Source organism: Seriola lalandi, unplaced genomic scaffold (genome assembly GCF_002814215.2).
Source record: "Seriola lalandi dorsalis isolate HSWRI2012SDOR001 ecotype SW California unplaced genomic scaffold, Sedor1 jcf7180002054672, whole genome shotgun sequence".
NCBI lineage: Eukaryota > Metazoa > Chordata > Actinopteri > Carangiformes > Carangidae > Seriola > Seriola lalandi.
The window spans coordinates 1266594-1293895 of record NW_019525225.1 but is presented as its reverse complement, the minus strand read 5'-3'; the positions used below and the strand labels follow the sequence as shown (position 1 = coordinate 1293895).

Sequence of the window (27302 nt, the reverse complement as noted above, 5' to 3'; positions counted from 1 at the left end):
TCACTCGCTTAATCGCGCTCTGTGCGTGTGTGCGTGCGTGCGTGCGTGTGTGTGGTGCGTGTGTGTGTCAACTACTTGTTAGCTAGCGCTAGCTGCTCAGTCAGCTAGCTTGTTGGAACATTTTCACATAGGCACCGTTTGTGCCAAGAAACAGCTGTCGTTCATCATGAGAGAGGACCTCCGCTTCCGCTACATGTCCGGCAACCTCTGATGCCAAAGAGGATGAGGGACTGTCTGAAAACAATGATAAGTTAGCCAGCGCCAGCAGAAAGTGAAGCTCTAGTTTTTGCTCAGGCGGTTGCCTTGCTCGCTAGCATCCTGAGAAGGAAAGCTCTGAGATTTTTTTTGCAAGGACTGGATGCGGAAGGAGGATATGAGGCAAGCTGGACAGCTAATGCTAATTGTAAGCGATGCTGGCATCCAAATGTGGAAAACATTTTACTGTGAGCACAATTGTGAATTCTATCAAGCTAACCTAAGCTAACATTAGCCAGTGACAAACTAAACTAACGCTCACCTAGCAACCAGCGGTTAAGCTAACTTGTTGTTGTAGGCTGGTGTTAGTCACAGTGCTAACGACAGGGACATTACCCAGGCTGAAATGCTGATATATGCGGCCTAGCATTAGCCGGTGACTAGCTTCAAGCAATCTAATGATGATTAACGTTTGTCAGCCTGTTTGCAGTGGTGTACTGCTGCTATCGATAATATTTCATATTCACCGAGGTGATTAAGGCGCTAGTGGTTAAGCAGGTCGTATTTAACCGATCGGGAAGGCACAGGTATATTCGTAAGCTAGGCTAAAGTGTGTGTTAGCTTGCTAATGTCAGTCAGAAAACTTAATCTAGCTGGCACAGCACTGGCCTGGACATAAAAATATGGTGTTTTAAGCGCTGTCATCCTATGTGAAATCTGCAAAAACTTATAAACTATGTTGTTTAGCTTCTCTATTGCTTTGCTTTGGTTAGAAAACATCTACTGACGAACGCTACGGTCATTTTAATCACTGTAGTGCGTGCCAGTGTCAGCTTATGTCAGTCTCACCTTTCCTTATAGTGATCAGTTAAAAATATTCTACTACTCACCTTAGTAACTGGTCAATTGATTATTACTGTGATGTAATCTGTAAGTTTTGAATGGTAAATTATCAAGTTTAATGTTTGACTCGCACAAACGTTATCTTGTCATCCTTTGCTAAACGTATTCAAGACCAACTGGATTGAATTAAGAGGAAACTGTATTCATTATGTGGATTTAAGGAAGTACTTAAAGTGACTAGAAAGACACTCTAAGGTGCCGATCTTCACAACTGATATGTGCATGTGGGAAGCTGACAGATTTCTGCTACAACAGTAAAACTTATTATGTGATTTTCAGTGTAATTTCACAAATGGGTTATTGCCTAGCATTCATTTTCCCCCACTGAATGCAATGTTTGAAATATGTTTCATATAAGGAAACAAACCAGTTTTGGTCTTTCTTACAGATGAATGTTTTTTCATACATTCAGTGGGTTACCAATGTGCCAAAAAGTCACTCTCCTGATTACCCAACAAGGATTAGGCTAGAGTGTGGCAACGTCGGTGCAGGGAGGGAGCACATACTGGCACAAGAATATGCAAGGATTCTCGACCTCAACTGAAGTATACATATCCAAGACACAGAACTATTGTCCTTGATGATACAGTCTTGGTTAACCTGCCATCCCCAATGGAAGTGCTATCATAGACACAAAATACTGTGGCTCCAACTGCTGAACAGTTTTTTGAGCTACAGCCTAGGAGGAGGACGCATTTCAGCTTTTGGTTGAACCTGAAGGTGGAGATGGGTTCCCAAGCTCTTCAGATATTGCGGCAGGGTGTGTGGGCTTCACTGACAGGAGGCTGGTATGTGGACCCCCATCAGAGCACATTCTCCAACTGCTTCCACCTCTACCTTTGGATATTTCTTCTGGCCTTCCCCTTTCTGTTGTACATGGTAAGCATGTTTTCACAAGAGGTTATGATAAATGATAAATAAAAGAACCACCAAATTCAGCATGAATCCCTATAAACTAATTTTTCTAAATGTTACCTTGCAGAATTGCTTTTTTTAAAAATTGTTTAAATGTGGTGCATATCTCATTTCTACCATCTTTATTAAGAAATTACTTAAGAGTACAGTGGACTGTAAACTTTCCTGTTGAAACGAGCAATGGGTATTTGCTTTCATTCTGTTAAGTACATAATACTGTGTTTAGTTTGATACCTTTTTTGGAATTTACAGCCATTATCAAATCATTCCTGGCACGCATTCCTTGAGCTGGATTTCATTATCTCATTTTTGTACTTAGTCTCAGTTGCTGTCATTGTGTTTTTCACTCCCTCTCAGGCTCTTCCTGCAAGCCTGGTGGTTGCAGGTCTCTACTCTGCTGTTGTGGCAGTCTTTTTCACAGCCATTAAGGTGGTGAACTACAGGCTTCATGCTATGTTCGACCTTGGGGAGATTATAGAGAAGAAGCAGGCCTCACTCACAGCTGAAGCCCCAAGGACAGAAGAAGGAGATGAAGGTTCAGGTGTCCACGATGGGAATCAGCACAGGTAAGAAGTTGTTTTGTGACTAATTTTGGAGAAAATGTGAAAATCACAATGCTGTGAACCGCATCCGCTGTCCTTTTAATTTTCTCTTTGTGTAACTTCTTCACAGGGATAGTCATGTTGGTGTAGAGATGACTGTGTTTCGGAAGGTCAACTCAACACCCCCAGTGCGCTGTAGCTCACAGCACTCCCTGTTTGGATTGAACCAGGTGTCGGTGAGGCTTGCTGCATTTTACAGTAGCATGCAGTCCTTTTTTTTCTCCTCATCATTTCTGCTGTTCTACTTGTTAGAAAATGTTTAATGAGTTCCCCTGCCAATTTGCTGGGCTAAGGTTTTCATTAGAGCCAAATGTTGTAATGTGCCTGTTTATATATACAGTATATATATATATATATCTATATATATATATATTGATGTGGGTTAGCCATTTTAACTAACCCAACTATGTATTTTGTTCTTTTTTTTTTTTTTATTGTTTTATTGTCCTTATTCTTCAGGAGTTCTTGCCCCAGCTGGAGGATTCAGGGGGCACTAAGGGTAAGTACCTGAATTCTGTGGTACCATACTGCCTATCAGAATTGACAGATGTTTATTTTTAACCGTGGTATGTAATGTATAATCTTAAGTCTTGCTGTACACTGTCCTTACACAATTATATTTGTGCATCAGGTCACTCTGAGTTAAATATGCAGTGTTGCTTTTTGTGTGGCTTCTTTCCTTTTACCCCAGATATCAAAGAGCTATTGCGGGAACAGGGAAGCAACAATGTGATTGTTACATCAGCTCACCGTGAGATCCTACGCCAGAGTTCCCAGGATACTATTAGTAAGTCTGCTACTAATCAGTGACCAGAAACAAGCATCATGCAAACTGAACAGTGTCTAATCCTGCCTGTATGAAAATAGGGACCCAGTACTCTCACTCCATTGTAGGCATGACTCTTAATCCTGTCCATTGGGATGAATGGTATTGCATGCGTCCAAATCTATAATAAGATAAAAAATAAGATAAAGGAATAAAAACAGCTGTGGGTGCAGAGAAGCAGAATTCCAAACCTCTGTGTTACAATCTTACAAAGCGCTTTTCAATTTGATTTTGGCAGGAGCTCCCAGTGTCGTCCAGTCCTGCTTTGCCGCTGGTCTGGGAGGAGATTTCCCAGGTCTCATGGGAGCATCTGGATTGTCGACTGGATTTGGAGAACCAGGAGACTGCTTGTCTATCCCCCCTTCACCCTCCAGTCAAGAAGACGGAGGCGAGAAAGAACAGTTGCAGGAAGTTGAGGAGTTACCAGAACAACTGTCTCAACGGAGTCTTGAGAACAATGGGTTGGGGGCTTATTCTCCCCTTGGCCCCTCCGCTGAATCTGAGAGCCTGGGGGATACTCCCCTTAGTCCACTAATAAAGAGCAGCTTAAGTGAGGAGTTGAGTGAAAATCTCCTGGGTTTGGGCCTTGATCCCGTGGTGTTTGCACCTGGGACTGAGCACCCAGGCAGCCGTAGCGGAGTGGCGCTAGCTGCAGGTTCCACGGACAGCTGTTTCAGTGCAGGTGGAGCCACCACAGACCGTGAGACGCTGAGCACTGTTAGCAGTTACCGCAGTGAAAAAACTGATTCTACTCAGCTGGAAAGCCCTTCGTTCAGCCAGCCACGGCCTGCAGATGGACAGTTGTCTGCCTCAGCAAAAGCGCTAGGCTCTAACTTCCCTGAGCCCACGGAGGATCTGACAGGACAGGGTGGCAGTGATACAGATAACCTGTCAGACAGCGTGTTACTGCGTTCCCCTTCCAAAGAGTTCTCACTTAGCCAGGGGCTGGACAGGACACTTGTCGAAGGAGAGGATTTGCCCCCTGTACTCTCTGATATTGCACAGCCCCCTCCTCTCCAGAACTCTTCTCCTTCAAGTAGTGGCCACTCAGAGGTTTGTGATTTAGACAGAAATGTCTCAGTTCCTCCTCTACCCCCGCCTCGGCAGGCCAATTCAGTGCCCTCAGGGCTGGCCCTGGGTCTTGTGTGTTCCGAGCCTGCTTTGCCCATATCCTCTACACCCTTCTTACTGTCTGACCAGCCTGCTCTGCAAGCCCAGCAGGTAGTGCGCCCTAAAGACTTAAAGCTGCTGCGGGCCAGCGGCAGTAGTGTGGGGCACAGGCCAGGCCGAAGGAAAGCTCCACGAAGGCGAGCCGGGGCAGGAAGCAGTAGTTTCGACTGTGGCTCTTACAGGCGTCATCACAATCACAGACAACACAGAGATTACATCCCAGTGCGCAACCGGCTGGGTGCCAAGGCATACAGTGAAAGTCTGTTTGAGGATTCCAGCGACGAGGACGATGGCAGTGACATGAGCGCTGGTTCTAGTCTGGGCTCCCAGCGACGATACAGCTCGGACGATGATGATGACGACGATGATGATGACTCGAGTTCCTCTACCTCCTGCTACTCCCCGGACCTCGCTAACACTGGCATTACATCCCCACTCCCCCCTGCTGCTCAACTGCCCACTCCAAGGGAAGGGGATTTACCTGAAACTGCTGGCCCCTCTCATGCTCGTGCTGCTCAGCGATCTTCTAGCACAGCTAGTGCCAAGACTCATGCAAGAGTGCTAAGTATGGATGGGGCAGGTGGAGGCCAGAGCAACACGGCAGCTCTGCCTTCTACTCTGCTTACAATGCCCTCCACCTCCACCCCTGCACCTCGAACTCTCACCATCTCTAAGTCTGATCTGGAAGCCCGCACTATTCATACTGATAGCTTCCCTGGAACTCATCATCATCGGCTGGACTCTCTCGGAGGCTCTTGGACTGGCAACCAGATGGGCTGGAGGGCAGGAGAGCTGGTTGAAGAGGGAGCTGTGGGAGGAGGTGAGTTGGTGTTATAATCAGTGGATTAGAGTTTAGTGTTTTGAGAGATTCCGCTCTAGTTTTTGGTGATGGTGAAGGCACAATCTTGGAATGGAGCAGTGTTTTCAGTATGTTAAGAACAATAGCCGGCATGGAGAGTCTCAGATAAGGAGCCACATTGTAAGGCATCCACAGATAAAAATGTGGCTCATATTGTTGACTTGAAATAATTTATTGATCATAATAGAAAAATATTTTGAATTGCACTGCCTCTACATTTCCAACATACCCTTGTAAAATGTCAGCATTATTATGAAAAATATAAAGGGTTAGATGGTGATTATGTCATAAGTTGGCAAAATTACAAAAGTTGAAAGACATACATTTGAAAAAACATATACAACTTTCAAAAATAGTTTTTTTTGTAATTTAACATAAATTAAGAAATTAAAGAAAGAGAGTAGTGAAAGTGTAAAGTTATTGGATGAGATCTGCTGCCTGACACAGACCTTGCCTCTGAACAAATTTAGTTGTTTGAATGTTTGAGTGCGATTTACAGTCAGTATCCTTTCAAAGTAAATCTGAGTCACTAATGCGCAACTAAACCTCTCAAATACTGACTGCAGATCAGTACTGACTACTGATATATTTGTGACTGCCTTGTAGTTTACAAACCATGAAATGAATGGAAAACAGATTTCAAGATGAAGAAAATATTACTCAAATAGACAAATATAATAACTTTACAAAAACATTAAATCGTGTGATGAAAATTTTATAGGTTTCCTGCAGTGTGTAATAATTTAATTCCTGCTGGATTCAGTTAGGATTTCCATGCCTGGATAAATGCAGAGGAAACAGTTTGATTGTTAGTTAAGCTTTGTTCTTTTTGTGATATGATATGTCTCATCAGTAAGTAATTCTGGGTATGGGTATATGTCTGGTTTGGATAACCACATAAATACAATACTAAATGCAGATGTTACAATGGCAAATGGAAAATCCAGTAATAGGCTAATGTTAGATATTGGTGTCCATTTTTAATGCAAATGGTACCTTGTTGTGTGTACACTGACACTGTAATGTAAACCGGTGCATTGATGTAACTGATAACCCTTCTACAGCCATGGCTCCAGAGGATGGGGGCAAACACGACTCAGTCAGCAGTGTAAAGAGGACCCAGGCCATCCGCAGGAGACACAATGCTGGGAGCAACCCTACACCGCCCCCGTCCACCATGGGATCCCCTCCAAGGTTAGTTGAAAAGAAAACCTGGGTGAAGGTTGTAGTTGATGCGTTGCCTCAACTGTGCCTTTTAATATTTTTTCAGTCTCTACCAAGTGTGCATTAGTCAAAGCTGTCGGCATGATGAACGTAAGAATTAGAATCCCTAATAAAAAAAATTCTACTGTGGGGAGTTCACATATAATATTCCCAGCAACTTTGGGAGAAATGAATGATAACAGATTAATTACCTGAAATTACCACTCAGGGGACATGCCAGCCTTCAGCAGGACTCATTGAGCTCATGTTAAACAATGTTAGTCAATACATTGTTTGTTTGTTTTTTTCTTTTTGTTGCTGTAGCCTACAGGACCTCCAGCGGGCTCGGACATCCTCTCATTCACGGACTCGCACACTTCCTTCAGCCTTACAGTTTGCTTCCTCGCTCCTACTGCCCCGTAGTGGCATCCACGAGGCCTCCACCTTCGACGACACATCAGAGGGAGCAGTGCACTATTTCTATGATGAGAGTGGTGAGTCATTGGCTTTAAAGGAGTAGGTCACCATTTTGGGAAATGTACTTACTTTCTTTCATCTTGAGAGAAAATGAGATTGTCATAAAGTTAATATTCTCAACAACATTTTCTTCATGTCTATCAGTTAAATATAGAATAATTTATATTGAAATATTTAACTAACTAACTCGAGGCAAGAGAACAAGTATATTTCCCTAAATGTCTTTTAACATGGATATGAAGCAGTCACTCAAGTTAACATGATTTACTAAACTGATTTCCACTCTAATCAACAAGTACATAACAACAAACACATATAAAAGAAAAAAGAAGCCCCATTATATTTTTAGTAGCAAGTGCGCCGGCATCTTGCAGTGCTATAACCTGTGACGTCACAGGGTCGGTTGGCTTCAGACTTGTTTCTCCGTCTGTTTTCAATTTCATTCCTATAACGCGTGCTTTACTGACCGCCTGAGATACTCTGATAACAGCGGCATAGGTGCATCATTCCGCCGCAGAGAAAGGGCACTAAACCATGCCAGCCAGGCAGGGAAGAGGTGGCATTTAGTAACCCTCACAACTTGTCAGGTACTAAGACATCAACTATGCCCATACCAAAAAATCAACATTCACCCACATCTGTCGTAAAACGTAGCTGTGACAGTCAGGTGTATTTACGTCCCCTAAAGATTTCCATAGCGTCTCTGAAGCATGAGAGTTATCTGATGGGAGATTGGCTATATAATATAGCAGCCAGGTTATTCCCTGTTGAAACTACTGCATTCCAGTCTTCTTTCTGTTGTGTAACAGGAGTGAAGAGGTCCTACACGTTTGGACCTGCTGGAGGCGGTTATGAGGACCCAGTTCAGTAAGTTATTAAGTTTTTTTATTTCCTTTTTTCAAGAATATAAGATGTATTTGCTGTTAAAAAGCCATGACTAAAGGGTACAATTAAAGCCATAAAATATCATGCTTGCAGGGAACGAGAGAGGCAGTCTCAGTCCTCAAGCTTCACCTCCACTGAGGTCCAAGAAGGGGCACCAGTCCTGTCCATGCTCCAGCCCAGACCTGTGGTTTTACAGGGCATGCAGGTGCGCAGGGTGCCTCTGGAAATGCCCGAGGTTAGCAGTCTTTCTTGTTTAATGTGGCAAATTATCTAAGGTAGACTGTCATATAAATAAGTCTGGGCTCTCTGCCTCAAAAGGAAAGCATCAGATGTGCCTGTAGTTTCCACTTCTGAATTCAACACATATTTATCACCTCATCTGTAGTTTGAGCTGGATCACGAGTCTCTACAAGAGTCCCAGGAAAACACTCTGATGATTGAGGAGAAAGCCAAACCCAAACAATACTATCGCTTTTGGGTGCTGCCTGGGAAGTGGCTGAGGGTTCGATATGATCGATTGGCTCTTCTGGCCTTATTGGACAGGTAAGACAAACTGTAGGAGTAGAGAAAGGATGATAATCTTTTCTAACTTGTTATTCAAAATAAAGCAAAGCATTTTGTACTTAGTTTTCTGTGACTGATGACTAATATACAAAGAATAGTGCATGAGAAGAATTTGGGAAAAAAAACAGGTGAAGAAAGAAAGTGTATCTGTTGTGAATGTCCTCCTGATATTACAAATAAATAAAAAGTATGAGCAAAGCCAGTTATTTTCTGTGAAACAGATGCAGACTGTTCGGAACCCAAACCAGGCACATGGTGATGCACAACCATTTGTATATTGGTTTTGACTTCAGAGAGCAGTTGAAACCACAGTGCTTCTGTCTACATACAGCTGATCACTGATGTTATTGTGGTTATCTGTGATGAGACACAATTGTTGGTTGGAAGCCCTTGAAGATGAGAGATAACAACAGATAATATTCTAAGTCTACATCCTGAGCTCTGTATCTCAGTGATGACGATTTTCTCTTTCTACTCATAAATGGAAACAAAACATAATTCTTTTCTATGGTTGTAATCTCAGTCAGTTTTAACACCATCTAATAAATAAAAGATACTTTTTATATATTTTCACCGTACAAGAAGACACTTTGAGTGACAGTGGTTTACTCCTCAGTGTTACCTTGGGGATTATATCTGCTTGAGGCTGCTCCAAGCCTAAACACTCACAGGGAAAAAGCCTAAAACATAAACATGATTATGATACTGATTACTCCTGTAAATAGAAAATTTTCTCCTACAGGATGCATTAGAGTATGATAGTGTAGTCCCTTTACTGCCATGCGTCTGCGCCCCAACATTATAATGGCTTATTTTAATCAAGGTGTTTTAAAACATACATGTCCCAGTAGTTTTCAGTTCATGTTAATTGCCTTTTATGAAGTAGCATGGTGTGTATACAGAGGGCAAACAACACGGTTAAGTTGTTTGAATATTGATTTCTCTGAATTCTGTTGCCAGGAACCGGCGAGTGGGAGAAAATGTGTTTGCTGTGGTGCTGGCCAGTCTGGTGGCCTTCCTGGGGTTCCTACTGCTGCTCCAGGGATTTTTCAGGGACATCTGGGTCTTCCAGTTCTGCCTGGTCATTGCTAGCTGCCAGTACTCCTTACTGAAGGTACATAACCTCTATATTTCTTTATTTGCACATTTTCTTTATTTAATCAGGTAGTCACACTCTGATCAAGATCTCATTTACAAATAAGACCTGAGTACAGAAAATAAATAAATGCCAGAAATATTAAAAACAAAATTTCAGTGATTTAAAGATACATTCAGACATGTATTTATATAAGCAACAACCAGAGTGTATGTTTAAATGCATTTAAGTATGCATTCAAATATACAAGACACACAAGATGACAAATTATACGCTCATAAGTAATACATTTTTTTTTTAAATAGCTTATGTAAAACAGTAACTTCCCAATTCAGTAAAACAAAATTTACAAATGTAACTAAGGTTCTATGAATGGATGGATAAATGGATGACCGCAAGAGACGGTGCTTTAAGCACTGGATGACCAGTACCAACAATGTCAAGAAGAATCCTGAGTACATACTGTACCTTACAGCGCAGACGCAGAGGAACGTGGCAGAAGTTCGATGCCCAGAGGACGTGGGGTGGCCACATTTACCTTGTAGAATCTAGAGAATGTGCTCAGTGAAGCCCACGCGGCAGCAGCACATATGACCTCTAGGGGGTACCCCTCTCAGGGCTGCCCATGACGTGGATACACTCCTGGTAGAGTGACACTTATTATTATGATTATTCACCTTATATGCATTAACGATCACATCTACAACCCAATGGGACAGGAGCTGAATGGAAAGAGTGCAACCTCGTTTGGGGCCATCATAACAAACACAGAGCAGCCACATATACCCTCAATGTAGAGGGAGAATGACCATCATCTAGGAGGGACTGCAGAAACTCCATAATTATAAGTACAGTGCAATGCACTGGGTCCTCACCCCGACTTGTAAACGCATGGAAGGTGCTCTGGGGCTATCAATAGTCTTTCTGACTGCCTCCATATAAGTGTTTAGTACTGGTTCGGGTCCTCCTGACGGGAAGTCTGCAGCCTGGTTCTTCTGCCCTGGCAAATACATCGCCTGTAGCTCTAGCATGTTAATATCATTAAAAATCCTGGTTCAGAGCTAAAGCCTTTGCTGGGTCCTGGATGATTCTTGAATTCTGAAGATATTGTAAGATGATGGCATTGGCAGGGAGAGGCCTTGGCGGGCAGTCATAGTGCCCCTCAGCCTGCCAGGAAGGGGCACAGCTCTGTGGAGACATCTTCCACAGGGAGCAACTCAGGCAAGGGCGGAGCAGGTGTCTCCAAATCCTCCATCTGAAAGCAGGACACAGGGTCAGGAGAACAGACTTCATCTGGGCCAGCTCCACTGATAGCTGCTCCACCTGAGAAGAGAGCTTACCTTTTTCAGTTTTAGCCCTTTTCCAGGAGGGGCAGCCACGGCCGCCTCAACCCGTTTATGCCTGCGATAGATAGGTTGAGCTGGAAGCAACTGTTCTGCGGAGGGGAGACGCTCCTCACCGAGCAACTGCTCCACCTCCGCCAGCCTGGTGGTCCATAATGCCTGGGGCATAAAGCTGCAATCCATGCAAGGGAGCTTGGAGAGGCCCTCCCTCAGGTGCTCAAGGCCAAGACGAGAGGGGCAACGATCATGGCATCATCTGGCCATACAAGCACCGCAGTAAGAAGCGAGAAGATGTAAAGGAACTGATTCCCTGATGACACTGGCAGATATACCCTCTCTCGGGTCATCTGGGGTCACCGGAGACATTGTTGATATTAAATACTCAACCTGCGCATACGTGAGACGGAAGATCTAATGCTTAAAGCACAGCATCTGGCGGTTTAGAAAGGATGAAATAGGAACTTCAAACCACATTTTTGAATTCGCCTATCAGTATCAGCATGTCAATTAATAATGTTAATCTTGCCTGATAGAGAGGGAGGGCCAGCCCTCCTTCTGCTACAAGACACAATGATGGGTGCCATATGGATCATTAGTGATAAATCGGAGAGTTGAGTGATAGGCAGCATCCAGATGTTTAAGGTTGGAAATGGGAGCATGTCTATAAATAACATCTCCATAATCCACTACAAAAAGAGAGAAAGATTGCCTCCACAATCCTTTTCCTACTACACAGTGGGAGACAGGACCTGCTCCTAAACAGAGAGCCAACCTTCTTCCTTAATTTGTCCCTCAAGTTGTCTATGTGAGTTTAGGTTTAGGTCCCCCCTAGTTCTGAGGATGTAAGTGGAAGTAAGTTATTAGTGAGTGTCTACAGGAGCAGAGGGAGCGCATTCAATTCAAACAAAAAAGAGGGAGATGGTTTGGCTCAGTTCTAATTTCAGTGCCAGTAATTCATCTGTTTTGGAGTAGAAATACTAATGCACGTTTCAATCACACTTTTCTGCACAACCAAATCACAAAACTTCCACACTCACACTGTACAGTTTGATTGACCAGTCATGACAAGGGCACTCACTCTGAGCTGAACAAAGAACACCCAATCAATTTTGGTTTTGAGCAATGACAATAACAATTATGTTTTATTTGAACAAGATGTCTGCATCCTGCAAAACCTCGATAAAAAAGAGAAAGACAGTGCTACTTTGTGCAATTCTACTTTGAATGGAAAGCAAGAAGAAAAAAAGCAAAATAGACTCACCAATGGCTGTGAAGATGTCTGAAGTCAATGTTGTCAGTCTATTTTGCTGTGAAGTTCCATTTTATTTGTATGACAGCACAGCCTCTGAAAACTACAGCAGCCACAAGATGTAAAACACTGCTCCAGTAATATTAAGACCAGCTTTTTTGTTTTATAACGGATCATTTAACAGCAGACATGTGGGAAATCTTTGTGCAGACTTGCTCAAACTGCAGGAGAGCTGACCAAAATTTCGGACATGCCATATATTTCATTCAACAGCTGATTGTTGATTGTTCTGGCAGTTAATCAGGTTCTGTGACACCCCCGTCAACGTGAACATGAAACTAAAACCGATCTGGTGGAAATTCTGCTCAATTCTAAAATTAGCTTGGGGTGATTGATTTGGGTTAAAAAATCAGGCTTAATCAAGACAGCGTCTGCCTAGCTTTAAAGAGTTTAACATATCTTCTCTATTGTTTATAATGTACAATACAACTATCAAATTATCTTGTGTTTGGGATGTCTTAAGGCAGGCCGCCTGTCAATTTTGCTTCTCATAAGTTTTTGTTTTCATGCAAAATGTATGTGAAACCTGTGAAGCTTAAAGTCCCGCCCTCTTTGTTTCAGAGTGTACAACCAGATGCAGCTTCTCCCATGCATGTGAGTACTGGTTACATCTTTATATGCTAAAATATTCTCAAAACTTAATCCAAAACAAGGCATTTCTCATGTGAGTTTTTCGACTGCGTCTTTTTGTCTGTTATTTGAAAGGGCCACAACTGGATCATTGTGTACAGTCGGCCGGTCTACTTCTGCTTGTGCTGTGTGATGATCTGGATCTTTGACCTATCTGGGCGCTCTGGAAGCCTGCAACCCTTCTCCCTCTATGGTGTCACCTTCTTCTCTGCACACTTCCTGCTTTGTGTCAGGGATATGCTCATTGGTTAGTTTTTATACATGGCTCCTTACATCAGCATTGTACCAGGTTTTCAGGTCACCACTCACACTAAGCACCTGTCAACATATTTTTATATTGGAGTAGTAATATAGTTAGAGAATAGCTATAAATCACTGCATTGTGTATTGGCTTGATTAATGGTTTTAAACTTGGAGAGTTTTAGCAGATAGAAAATTCTAATGTTTCACAAAATTTAGAAATGTTCAGTTGTTGTGGTTGTGGGTGTATGTCCACCATTCAATTCTTTCCTCACATTTTTTTTAAATATTTTTTTCTCTTTTGTCCAACAGTGTTTGCCTTGTGTTTCCCAGTCATTTTCCTGTTTGGGTTGCTACCTCAGGTCAATACGTTTGTGATGTGTCTGCTGGAGCAGATTGACATGCACATTTTTGGTGGAACTGGTAAGAACATGTCAATGCAAACAGTCTGGTAGTTTAAACACTGCACATCATTGAGGACTTGTGTTTAGGTTCTCCCTGATTTTCTCTCCGTGTCTCTTTCCTCAGCCACTACCAGCCCCCTCTCATCTCTGTTCAGCCTTATACGCAGCGTGTTGGTGGCTGCTCTGCTGTACGGATTTTGCCTCGGTGCTATCAACGTAAGTGGAACAGAGACACTGGACATTAAAGAAGGGGTGCTTTGGGGTTTCTTTTTATGAGCTTCTGATCAGAGTCAGAAATGATATGGACTGCCCTCAATTTGATATTGTTTTGTTTTGTTGCTTTCATCAGGCACCGTGGGGGGATGCCCATGTGCCAGTACTGTTCTCCGTGTTCTGTGGCCTCCTCCTGGCCTTATCCTACCACCTCAGCCGCCAAAGCAGTGATCCTACCATCCTGTGGTTAGTATAGTGACTGACATTGTCAATCGTGGTCTTAGAAGTTATTGAAGATGAATGCTCTCTGTGTGTGTGTGTGTGTGTGTGTGTGTGTGTGTGTGCGTGCGCGTGCGTGCGTGTCTGTCTGCTGTCTATGACTTCAAGTCTGTTTTCTTCCGTTTTACATGCATAACTAAAGAGACTGTTTTGGATTCAGAGCACCGACAAAACACAAGTGGCCTACACACAGAAGTGTGCCTTAATGCATCAAGTGTATTGACATTGATGGAAGACTGATGCTGCTGCTGCTGCTGTGCTACTGATATACTGCTTTCATTATGCTGCCTGTGATGTCAGTCCTTAACTTTTTGCTTTAGTTCTCATGGTTCTTTTTGTGCGGGTTTTTTTTGGGGGGGATTTTTTTGCCACTTACATCAGGTCACTCGTCCGGTCTAAATTATTCCCTGAGCTGGAGAACCGAACACCAGAAGAACCCCCTGTGGAGATCAAGGACCCTCTTCCTGAGAAGCTGCGTAACTCTGTGGTAAAGATCACCCTTCACTTGCCTGTGCAGACTGACAATTTCACTTTGATTTCATAGTGTCTTTAATTTTAAAGTCATACTCTTGCACCTTCTCACTTTCTCTTTGTAGAAAGAGATTCTTCATTCAGACCTTGTCATGTGTCCCCTCATGGCTGTGATTACCTTTGCCATCAGTGCCAGCACAGTTTTCATCGCTCTACAAGTTAGTTGGAACAGAGTTTTTGATCCTATTATTACACCGCATTGTTCACAGGGTGTCAGTGACAAATGACCATAGACCTTTCATGCTAAATTTCCTCTTTTTTTTCTTTCAATTCACAGCCTGCTCTTAGCTTTGTCCTGTACATCCTGGCCGGAGTTGTAGGCTTCATTACACACTATCTCCTGCCACAGCTCCGCAAACAGCTGCCATGGTTCTGCCTGGCTCACCCTGTGCTCCGCTCCAGAGAGTACAGTCAGTTTGAGGTCCGAGGTGAGTGTCTGATTGCTCTTTTATCTTCACTCACATGCACAGAAACATGCGCATGGAAGTAAGAAGAAAACTTCCATGCAGCTTTATCCCCGCTGGAAAAAGCTGCATAGAGTAAGTGAAACTACTGTAGTTGAAGTAGTGCTCACTAGTTAAACCTCAAACATATCTTGGGGAGCTGTACAGAGTGCAACAGCACCAAACCGTGTAATTATTTTTTAACAATTAAATAGCTGCCTATTTGGAGATATCCCTGATACTGGGTACCACTGAGACCTAGAATCAATAAATATTATTACTGAAGTAGCTGAATAAAAACTGAAACAGTTACAGTACAACTTTATTTATTTTATCTTAAGGCTGTTTTGGCAGTATGAAATAACTTCACACTGCGTACATGATGGTACAGCCTGCGCCCTCCTGTATCTCCCCTCCAGGCATCACATATCATCCTGAGCAGATCCATTTCCAGTATTTGATAAGAGTTAGGGGTGTCAGAAATAGTACACCATACCACCCATTGTATAAACATCTTTTCTACTTTTTTTTCAGTTTAAATAATTTTCTGCCAGATTTATTTCACAGCGGTGAAAAGCTTTAAGGGGAAAGCCAGAGTTTGGATTTTCTCAACAAGTGTGTAAGATTGTTTTTCTTTCTGTTTGCCCCAGATGCTGCTCAGTTGATGTGGTTTGAGAAGCTGTATGCGTGGCTTCAGTGTGTGGAGAAGTATTTCATCTACCCTGCTGTGGTGCTTAACTCCCTAACGACAGAAGCTCGAACTGTGGGCCAGAACCACAAAGAGCTGGACATCCAGTAAGCCTTTCCTCATTCTGTCTCCAAACTATTTCACATCCATACATTACGCTGTTCTCCATCTCTGCTCCCTGGGGATATGTATTGTTAGCTGTGTGTGTTGGAAATGTAGAACATAAAATTTATAGACATGCTGAACCACCCCCAGGTGTATTGCTTTCTGCAGGGTGTGCTCAGTAGCACAAGATACAGAAAATATATTTCCTCACTCATTTCCCTTTTTTTTTTTTTTTTTTTTTTCTCCTCTTCAATCCGTAAACCAGCCAGTCTGTACAGTAGTCTATGTAAAGGTGAATACATTTTTCAGTTAAACTGTAGCACAAGCAGGTCACGTCTGGGTTTGGAGATCTCATGTCATTCCTTAATGTATGGTTTTAGCCGTGTATGTCAATATGCGACACTGATTCTCTCTCTGTCTTTCTCGATGCCTCCAGCAGCCGAGCTTTCTTCATCTCAGTAGCAGGCATGAAACTGCTGCGTTCGTCCTTCTGTGCCCCGTCACAGCAGTACGTCACACTGTGCTTCACCACACTCTTCTTCCACTTTGACTACCCACACTTCTCGGAAACCTTCCTTATCGACTACTACTTCATGTCCATTCTCTTCAGCAAGGTTAGAACATACGCAATATCAGCTTTGAATTTTGGTCATGAATAATATTAATTAATTTCACTTCATTCTACTTCAGAAGCCATTTGTTATCCACAGTGGACATGTGTATGTTAATCTCTGTTGTATCTCTGTAGTTGTATGAAGCTGGTGACATAGTTTTTTTTGTGATATTTTGATTTGTCCTTTGAATTCTCAGATGTGGGACCTGTTGTACAAGCTTCGCTTTGTGCTGACTTACATCGCCCCCTGGCAGATCACCTGGGGATCAGCCTTCCACGCCTTTGCTCAACCCTTTGCTGTGCCCCGTATCCGTTTGTTTAATTTTGTGACAGTAATGATACATAAGTTTCCACTTTAAAGTATAATACAATCTAATACAGCACCAGCGCAAAGTATAGCTTCAAAATCTGCCACAGTTTCAACATACACTAAACATTATAACCTACTGTTTGTTGTGTGATTATTGTGTTAAATTGCATTATTGTACATGATGTATCAGTTATTTTGTTCTTCTCCTATGCATCGTATGTTCTTTTCCAGTCACCTGGACTAGACTTAGATATTATGAAAGACATTTCACCCCTTGCAGTTTTGTTGATGACATGTCCTTAACTCATGTTACTTCAGACTCTGCTGTGCTTTTTGTCCAGGCTATCTTCTCTGCCATATTTTCTACCCCTCTCAATCCTGTCCTAGGCAGTGCTGTGTTTGTCACCTCATACACCAGACCTGTAAAATTCTGGGAGCGTGACTACAAGTATGTTTTTGATAAAAAAAAAATTTGTGACACTACAGTTCATACAATCCAAATATTAAGTATTTCATTGACGTCTAATGGTGGTTTGACATGTTCGCAGCACCAAGCGGGTCGATCATTCTAACACCAGACTTGCCACTCAGTTAGACCGTAACCCAGGTAATGCCATAATGTTCTTTCACCATCTAATCATCTGTATTTGACTCATTTTTTGTTGTTCTTTAGTTATGGTGACGGTCCCTTCTTTTCTTAAAGGTGCTGATGACAACAATCTGAATTCAATTTTCTACGAGCACCTGACGCGCTCTCTGCAGCACAGCCTGTGTGGAGACCTGCTGCTCGGCCGCTGGGGCAACTACAGCACAGGCGACTGCTTCATCCTCGCGTCGGACTACCTCAATGCTCTGGTGCACATCATCGAGATCGGCAATGGCCTTGTCACGTTCCAACTGAGGGGTCTAGAGTTCAGAGGTTAGCAGCAGGGGATGATGGGCCTGACAGTTTTGTATTTATCTGCTGGTTTGAACATGTCAATTGAGTATTTGAGTGTTTTGTCATTTTACTTTGTTGTCACTTGACAGTAAAACATTGCTTCATAATGTAAAATGATCAAATCAGAATTATTTTAAGATTAGTTATTTTGATGTTATGTTTATTCTTGTAGTCTTGAATTTCCAGTCCAGTAAAATTATAATCAAAATTATTTCAATTCATGGTAATTGTACATTTTACTTTAAGTACCAATCTGTGACAAATTAAGCAACTATATACAGGGAAGTGTTTGGGCAGCTGATCCTCATCTGTTTCACATCTGTCCAGGTACCTACTGTCAGCAGAGGGAGGTAGAGGCCATCACAGAGGGGGTGGAGGAGGACGAGGGATGCTGCTGTTGTGAACCTGGTCACCTGCCCCACATGTTGTCATTCAATGCTGCCTTTGGACAGCGCTGGCTGGCCTGGGAGGTGGCCGCTACCAAATACGTACTAGAGGGCTACAGCATCAGCGACAACAACGCAGCCTCCATGTTGCAAGTATTTGACCTTCGGAAAATCCTCATCACATACTATGTCAAGGTAAGCTGTTGATCAAAGGAGTTCTTTTTTGCTCTCTGTTCCTAAATCATGATTTCTGCTAACACTTGACATGATGACATGTGTCTCTTTTTTTTTTTAGTTGCTGAAAACTCAGGAATATTTTAGCTGACTTTTCTGTATGTGTACAGAAATAATTTGGATCATGTGTTTGTTCCCTGGAACAGAGCATCATCTACTATGTGAGTAGATCTTCTAAGCTGGAAGAATGGCTGACTAATGAGACGATTCAGGAGGCTCTGCGGCCTTGTCTCGGGCTTAACTACGTAGACAGCGACCCCACCTTCAACCTGAACATCGATGAGGACTATGACCACAGGGCCTCTGGCATTACTCCCTCCTCATTCTGCATGATTTACCTGGACTGGATTCAGTATTGCAACAGCAGGCGTCAAACGGTTAGACACTCTCCAACACTTGGATCCCACTAGTTATTGTCTTTTTTTCCTCTACTAGCTATCCACATTCTTGTGCGTGGCAGAGCTGTAATCAAATGTAGTCTACCCTCATTTATCCAAACATAAAATTAAAACAATCTGTAAATCAAGGAATTAGTATCAACGTTGTGAAACTGAAGACAAATAAGTGGAAATCTTGAAAAGATGGGATTCTCTCTACATGAAACTTTTCACCCCTGCAATTAACTGATTGGACAGCTAGTATCATCCATTTTCATGCTTAGCATTTGGGGGGGTGGGGCGGTTTATCTTCATTATGCATAAAATAAAATACATTCTAAAAAAAAAAAAAAAATAGGCAAGGAAAAAAACATTAAATGTACAATGTTTTCTAATTTATCTTAACTTCTCTATTGTGTTGTAGCCGGTTACTTGTGAAAGAGATTCTCCACTTGTCAACCTCTGTTTTGGGCTGTGTATCCTGGGAAGAAGAGCTCTGGGCACAGCCTCCCACAGCATGTCTGCAAGGTGAGACAACCAGGCCTATAATACCACATCTCATACTATGGCTAATATCAGCCATCGCTGCCTGAATATGTGCCAGCAATATGCAAGAGTTATAGTTGTTTTTCTGTTTGACAGCCTGGAGCCGTTTCTCTATGGCCTCCATGCACTCTTCAAGGGAGACTTTCGCATCACGTCTCCTAGGGATGAATGGGTGTTTGCAGATATGGACCTGCTGAATCGAGTCGTGGCACCTGGAGTGCGGATGTCCCTCAAACTGCATCAGGTAGCATTTCTCATTCTAGCATTTCAGACTAAAAAAAACAAAAAAAAACAGCCCTGAGGTTAAAATAATGACTGTTTTTGTCACTGAACCGAGACCAACCCTGTAATCTGTGTTTCCCTCCAGGACCACTTTACATCTCCAGATGAGTATGAGGATCCGATGGTTCTGTATGATGCCATCACTGCCAACGAGGAGAAGATGTTGATATCACACGAAGGCGACCCCGTGTGGCGCAGCGCTATTCTAGCAAACATGCCTTCCCTGCTGGCACTGCGCCACATCATGGATGACGGCAGCGATGAGTACAAGATCATCATGCTTAACAAGAGGTTCCTCAGCTTCAGAGTCATCAAGGTGACAGCGCTTTCTGTGTATTACTTGGTGTCTTGTTATGATGGCTTGTTTAATTGGTTATTGTTGCATTAGTTTATTAGTTATTTAAACCTATTTTTGTATGAAATTCAGCTGCTTTAAGCTCAGGGTGCATTTCACACTCTTACCCAGATAATGGTTATGCTATTTATATTCAGCCTTTCCACCTCTCCATTCCTCTCCTGACCTGTCTTTGTGCTGCCCCCTACAGGTGAACAGAGAGTGTGTGCGAGGGCTGTGGGCGGGGCAACAGCAGGAGCTGGTTTTCCTGCGTAATCGGAACCCAGAGCGTGGCAGCATTCAAAACGCCAAACAGGCCCTGAGGAATATGATTAACTCCTCATGTGACCAGCCCATTGGCTACCCCATCTACGTGTCCCCCCTCACCACCTCATATGCTGGGGGGCACAGCCAGCTCCGGTCTGTGTGGGGAGGACCCGTCAGCCCACACAACATTTACACCTGGCTCATAAGTAGCTGGGACAGGTACATGGTCTTCACCGCATGTGATGTGCATACAAACAACTCATTCAGGGACAGTGATGCTACTGTGAACATCCTAATTCTAATATACGTCCCTCTGCAGGTTACAGAAAGGTTGTGGTGCTGGCTGTAACAGTGGTGGAAACATTGAAGACTCGGACTGTGGAGGCGGCTCCACCTCGATCTCCACCAACCCAGCCATTCACACCACCCAGAGTACACCAGCCTCCAGCCTTCCCCAGCCGCATATCACCACTGTCCAGCCCTCTATGGGTAAGACCGAAAAGCAACCACTGCTCTCCTTAGCCTGCAGGACTGCCCACTCAAAAACTACACCTGCAGAGTTTTTTATTTACAACTTATAATAAGGTACAAACATATTTACAAAATGGCTTTTATTGCATTTCAGGTACAGACAATCCTGTAGGTCCAACCCAGAGCTGGCCTCACCACCCCCAACCTCTTCCATTAGCTCTGCTCAGTCAGTCAGAGGGCAGGATGGAGGCAGGCCTGCTCACATCCATGCATCGTACGTCCTCCATTCAGGGGCTTCTGGGCCAGCAGCTGTCTAGCTCACAGCTCTCCTTCAGCAGCACTGTGGCTCAGCCTCCTCTACCAGGCCCAGAGCGCTTCTGCCCGGCAAGCCTCTTGGAGAACTCCGGGCACAGAGCGGGCCAGCGGGCTGGCCTCAGCCAGGGCAGTGGACTACACTATGAGTGCCACTTTGGCAAATGGAGTTTTTCAGGCAGGAAGGGCTTTAACGGACCAGCTGCAGTGGAGGGGGAAGGAGGAACAGTACAGACCATACGCACACAGGTGAGGAGACTGTCAATATATTTACTGTTGATTCATGTGAAACTCAGGGTCATGTCCAGCCCGGAGAATAAAATGGTCAATTTAAAAAAAAAAAAAAGCTTAGAGTTCAAGGTCTGGCCACATTCTCATCGCTACACAGCTGGCCAATCACAGTGTGAAGTGCAAGTGAAGTTTCAGAAGGTTACAGAAATGTAACTGATTGTATACAGCTCTCCCATAATCCAACACTGGAAAGCTGTGGAGGGAGGGGGTTTCCGAAGCTATGCAACCATCTGACAAGCACTTCTGATGAAATATACTGGCTCCTTAAGATCAGTATCCATCTATCCACCTTTCCCCTGAGTTCCTTTGCATAAGAGAAAATCCAACATATATGGTCTGGCTAGTGTCAGGAAATGTATTCAGAGACCATTCTGTTTTTGTCTCTTGTCTAGCTCTAGCTTCACAGTATTAGTAATAGCAATGTCAACTAATTAACCAACGAAAATTAATCAGTAACCATTTTATTATCTATTAATTGTTGTGAGTCACGATTTAAAAGAATAATGCTGAATAACTATCTGCTTCCAGGCTCTGAAATGTGAATATAATGAAAATGAAAATGATCATTAGTTCTTGCCGACTCCTATGATGCCATTATCATGTGTCATTAACAGAATTTTGAATCCTACAATCTAGGGCTGAACCGTAACCAGCATTATAAATCTTTTACCTACCAATTTCATGTTGCATGCTTTATTTACAGCAGTGAACTTGCTCATGACTAAAACTGAGCACTGAGTGAATAGTTTCAACATTCTTGCACTTGAGGAACACAAACAGGAAGTGGCCCAGAATTATGCAAAGCTTTGCCAAATTATAAGCAAAACCACTGAGTGGGTAGACAAAGCCTGTGTGTGTGTGTGTGTGTGTGTGTGTGTGTGTGTGTGTGTGTGTGTGTGTGTGTGTGTGTGTGTGACACACAGAGTTGTGGTCAAAGGTCAAGGTCACTGACCTCACAAAATTCATTTTTAGCCATAACTCAAGACTTCACGCAGCAGTTATGACAAAGTTTTACACAAATAGATGATATTTTGTGACTCTTGATGAACAGGGTTGTAACCTGAAAGAGTCTGAGTGGCAGAGGTAAACAAGCGTGAGGTGGTAATTCTAGTCTTCACAGACAAATTGATTGTGATGTTTTTTAATCTCTTGTCTTTCACAGTCTACTCCCCCTGCACCCCTACAAGAGGTCAGTCCAATACAAGATCCTCTGGGAGCCACTCAAACGATGGATCCAACCCTGCTAACTGCAGGGGACCCCCCCACCCCCCGAGAGGAATCCACAGAGCTGCCTTTACTTGAGCACCTGCGCTGAGTCTGCACTGGGAGACCCCGAGTGACATTGTCTGCAGTGAAAGCACACCGCGGTTGAATCTGAACCGGGCTTGGCCCATCCAGACCGGACTCATTCCAGCCTTCAGCACTCATTCCATCAACCCTAGTTTAAGTGACTCGGTGCAACCACGATTCGTAAATCCTCTAATGGCCCACTGCAATACTGGATTGGTTTGGTTATATACACATCACCTCTCTCCTTCTCAGCCAAAGGAGTTAAACATCTGAATGCTGAGCTGATGCATGTCAGATCATGAAATGATTTCAGCCAAAGTCAGCTTTCATCAAGACTCACGAGGCCTGATGATATACTCGTACATTTTTTTCTCCAAACAAAGGCACTCAGTGTCTCTATGGACAACCTTTTGGTTGTGACAGTAGTGACAGGCCAGAAAGGCCAGTGCAATTATAAGGGATATTTTGCTTGAGGATTGTTTATTTTTCTATACTGGAGAATAGAGGATCACCTCTGACTTTCTCTCACTTAACATCTGCACCAGCAGGTTTTTTTTTTTCTTGCATCACCAATCAAAAAAAAGATCAGTTTGTTGCTGTACGTGCAGGTGAAGGATATGTGGAAACCATGATAAGCCTTGTTTTGTTTTTCCCCCATCCTCACCGGACCTACAGTCATGTGTCAAATAATATTTATCAGTACATATTGAACAATTTCTGGAGCCTCCACATCTATTCCCCTGCACATTACACATATTCAACAAGGAAAAAAAAACACATCCCACCAAAATGTCATCTTTGTCCTCTGGCCTGTTTCCTACAGAGGTGCCTGACAACATCAACACTCAACAGTTCTGTCTTGGAGCAAGTTTCAGGGAAAAAAAAAAAAACTCCCATCCCAGCCAACATGTGGTGCTTTTACCGCTAGTTTACAGTCTATTTAGGCCTGGACACGAGTCCTGAATCTGACTAGCAACACAGAGATGTGGGATGGCTTCGGACAGAGCTGGTGTCCATGGATCAGGATCAAGCAGAGGGTGATTCCAATCTGTGAAAATTGTGTTGATCACAAACCGGGAGTGTTAGAAACTTCAAGCCTTTTTTTTGTTTTGGTGAGTGGAATGTCCTTTTTGGTTTTACTTTACTTGAAGAATCACCAGTTCCTCAGTGTTTAAGGGGCACTGAGTTTGTTTTCTTTGGATGACCGATCAATAACGCCCTCTCTGATCAGATCCAGTCAGCTTATGACTTTTCTCAATAGCAGGGACCCAGGCTGCTTTGTGTGGGGAGCTCTGTTTTCTTTGCCTGCAGTACAGCCCCTCCCATTGCTATACTACTGCTTCTGCATCTCCTGCTACTACTAATATAACCCACTACTACTGCAGTTAAACAGTTAAATCCAGCGTTTTAGTTGGAAATAAACAAAGCTGAATAAATACTGAAAGCAAAGGTGGAATATTTATTTGATTAATATTGTCTTACAGATATCTTTAACGGGGTTTGTCTATATGGTGTGCTGATATATCGAATTGGAAATCTGCCTTCTGTCAACTGTACCCCCACCCCTCCCTCAATTTGTTTGGTGTCATCACATTTGTATCATCTCACCAATAGCTGTCTTTTTTTTTTGTATATGTAATAGAACTGGAAATATTCCTGAGAAGTCACTTTAGGTTGGTTTCTTTCCCACTCGTGCACTCTTTGTTCCACCACTGTGAAAAGCAACTAAAAACACTGATTGAGGGTTGAAGTACATCACACAAGACGAAACAGAAGCTGGCAGTCCAACCAAATTCAGCCCTAAATGTTTCCCCAGTTCCAGGGGCTTAGTCCCCTTGTGCCCAGTTGTCTGCAGTGGTTTAAAGATTCTGAAGTAACCTTGTGCCATACCATTAATCGCCGTATCAGAAGACTGCTAGTTTTCTCACCAAATAATCTCTCAGAAGCGTTGTTCCCCTGTAGGAAACTTGAAAGGAGGCCAGCGTTCTCAGGGTCTATAACGGGAAAGAAATTCACTTATTCTGTGGGAAGACTTTTTGTCAAAAGGGAGAAAACTGAAAGGGGGGTAAAAAAAAATGTCACCATTATGAAGCACGTCGAGTACTGGGTCAGACTAACGTCACAAAAGATGCCCCCTTTACAGCGTTTTATTCTCTCTTGGTTAAAGTATGTTCTGCAAACTGCATGCTGTTAAAGCCACATATTTGTTGCATCTTTCTGTCCTTGCAGCGCTGTTTTTTCCCACTTTCAGCTCTTTACATCTGAACAAGGGACACATACAGTACAAAGCTTTTTCCCCCTTTTGAAAAATCTTTTTGGCAGCCCAGTCAGTCTCGGCTGTGAAGACGCTGCGGCAGGTGAAAAGTGCGTCACTATCCCTCTCAAAACACGTTTGTAACTTCCTTGACTCAGGAAAAACAGACTCTCTGATCAGTGTTGTTTTCTGTTTTTCTTTTCTTATTCTTGTATCCAAAGCAACAGGGAGTTATATTGTTTGGTTTTCTTTGCTTGGTTTTTTTTTTTTTGTTTTATTACTTTGCTGGGAGTGAGGAAAGCACAAGTTAACGGACAGACCTGGGTGTCAATAAAAAAGGGATTTCTTAATCTCTGAAATTATGTACAGCATGTTTCGTATACAAATTTATATTTAAAATATAAATCTATTTTATTATTATTGGATTTTGTGTTCTTTTACATTGAAGACACTATGTTGAGGTTTATGGGAGGGACACTGTTTACCCATCAGAGGGCAGAGCTGAGTGGAGAGAGGCACTCTTCACATTGAAATGTGCAGTTTGGGAAGAATCAGTTAATACTTCTTTTGCACAAAATGTATCATACACCATCCCACTTTGTTATCATTTTATTATTTTAGCTATTTTTTTGTGGGGGGGGGGTCTTTTATTTAAGAACTTTAAGTCAATGTTAAATGTTCTGTACAGTTTTTTATGTGATTTTTCTTTTTTTTTTTTTCTTTTTTTTCCCTCCTATTTAAATTAAAGGTTTTTGTGTCTTTGTTTGCAAATCAACGGTTTTGAGTGCATTCATTTTCGTTTTTACCTTATCCATTTGGTTTGGTATTGTTTGGTCCAGGGTGTCTTAAGCCTTAATTTAACACTTAAATATTATTATCAAAGGGAAGGGCATAAAGCAACAGTGCTATATACTAAATCAAATTATACAGTAGTATGCTGTTGATCAGTTAAATAAAGCAAGTAAAAAGCCAGAACGTGTAAGTGAACTTGGCATCTAACAAGTCATTAGCCTTCTTAAGGCATAAAAATGTCATAGTTTACTAAGGCATGAACAAGTCAAAGTATTGTAAGGCATAAAAATGTCATACTATAGTATGGTATAAAAAGTCATAGTAAAGTAAGTAATAAAAATGTCATAGTATTGTAAGGCATAAAAAGGCATTGTATAGTAAAGCATAAAAAGTCATAATATAGTAAGGCATAAACAGTCATAGTATATAGTAAGGCGTACAAATGTAGTATAGTAAGCCATAGGAAAGTCTTTGTAGAGTAAGGCATAAAAACATCATAGTATAGTAAGGCATGAAGAGGCATACTATAGTAAGTCATCAAAAAAGTCATTATATAGTAAGGCATAAAAAAGTAATTGTAGTAAGGCATACAGAAGTCATTGTAGTAAGGCATAGAAAAGTCTTAGTAGGGTAAGGCCCCAGGCCTGGGAGGTCATAGTATAGTAAGGAAAAAACATAGTATAGTACGACATAGAAGAAATCATAGTATAGTAAGGCATGAACAAGTCATTGTATAGTAAGTCATAAAAAAATCATAGTATAATAAGTCCTAAAAAAACGCCAAAGTATACTAAGGCATAAAAATGTCATAGCACAGTAGGGCAATACAGTCACCAATAAACCTAATGTGCATGTCTTTGGACTGCGGAAGGAAACCAGAGTACTCTGAGAGAGTCCACGTAGTCACAAGGAGAACATGCAGACTTCACACAGAAATACCCAGGGCCTGGTATTCAAACCCAGAACCTTATCACTGTGATGCAACAATTCTAACCACTGCTTCACCGTGCCGCCCCATACATAAATCATCATATAGCAAGGCATAAAAAACATAGTGTGATCAGGCATAAAAATGTCATAGTATAGTAAGGCATTTGAGCCGCTAATAGATAAAATCAATAAAATGAGTGGCTCGTGGTCCTGAAATTATTTTGAATATGGTACTGTAGGATAATGACTTATGATATTTATTGTTAAACCTTGTCAGACATTAATATACTGACATTTTGACTCCTTATGATACTATGACGTACTGTATAAATGCCTTACTATACTATACCTGTTTTATGCCTTACTATACAATGAAGTTTTTATTCCTTACTATATATACAATGACATTTTCATGCCTTACTTTATTATGAAATTTTGATGCCTTACTATACTATGACTTTTTTATGCTTTACTATAATATTACATTTTATGCTTTTCTATACGATGACTTATTATGCCTTAATATACTTTGATGGTTTTATGCCTTAATATACAATGACTTCTTATGCCTTACTATACAATTAAGTTTTTTATTTCTTACTATACTATGATATTTTGACTCCTTTCTATACAATGACTTTTTTTTATACCTTACTATACTATGACGTTTTTTATGCCGTATTATACTATGACTTTTTAAGCCTTACTATACAGAGAGTTTTTCATGCCTCACTATACTATAACTTTTTTATGGCTTACTATACTTTGACTTTTTATGCCTTACTATACGACT

The 27302-nt window shown here is 42.2% G+C and overlaps 1 protein-coding gene across 2 annotated transcripts; it reads left to right on the top strand.

The window, feature by feature from the left end:
- Nucleotides 1–74: 74 nt before the first annotated feature.
- On the top strand, nucleotides 75–25562 carry LOC111666199 (pecanex 3). Of its 2 annotated transcripts, none has more exons than XM_087178002.1 (36): nucleotides 75–403; nucleotides 1487–1977; nucleotides 2371–2579; nucleotides 2686–2791; nucleotides 3075–3114; nucleotides 3307–3402; nucleotides 3680–5431; nucleotides 6535–6664; nucleotides 6998–7167; nucleotides 7960–8017; nucleotides 8129–8270; nucleotides 8421–8578; nucleotides 9560–9713; nucleotides 12909–12941; nucleotides 13053–13224; nucleotides 13530–13640; nucleotides 13746–13837; nucleotides 13971–14080; nucleotides 14495–14600; nucleotides 14710–14802; nucleotides 14922–15072; nucleotides 15738–15882; nucleotides 16317–16494; nucleotides 16691–16799; nucleotides 17122–17251; nucleotides 17352–17410; nucleotides 17507–17722; nucleotides 18071–18324; nucleotides 18510–18740; nucleotides 19165–19268; nucleotides 19383–19530; nucleotides 19654–19884; nucleotides 20114–20388; nucleotides 20489–20658; nucleotides 20795–21201; nucleotides 22406–25562. In XM_087178002.1, the coding sequence occupies exons 2-36, from the start codon at nucleotides 1825–1827 to the stop codon at nucleotides 22556–22558; spliced, it is 6846 nt and encodes a 2281-aa protein (XP_087034128.1). In that variant the 5' UTR covers nucleotides 75–403; nucleotides 1487–1824; the 3' UTR covers nucleotides 22559–25562. The 2 variants fall into 2 exon arrangements, with proteins under 2 accessions (XP_087034128.1, XP_023277230.1); XM_023421462.2 differs by having other exon boundaries at nucleotides 75–443.
- Nucleotides 25563–27302: the final 1740 nt, after the last annotated feature.

Coding starts and splice junctions, on each gene's coding strand:
- LOC111666199 (XM_087178002.1), top strand. CDS start 1,825: ATGGGTTCCCAAGCTCTTCAGATATTGCGGCAGGGTGTGTGGGCTTCA. Junction 5,432..6,534: donor AGAGGGAGCTGTGGGAGGAG/GTGAGTTGGTGT, acceptor ACCCTTCTACAG/CCATGGCTCCAGAGGATGGG. Junction 15,073..15,737: donor CAGTCAGTTTGAGGTCCGAG/GTGAGTGTCTGA, acceptor TGTTTGCCCCAG/ATGCTGCTCAGTTGATGTGG.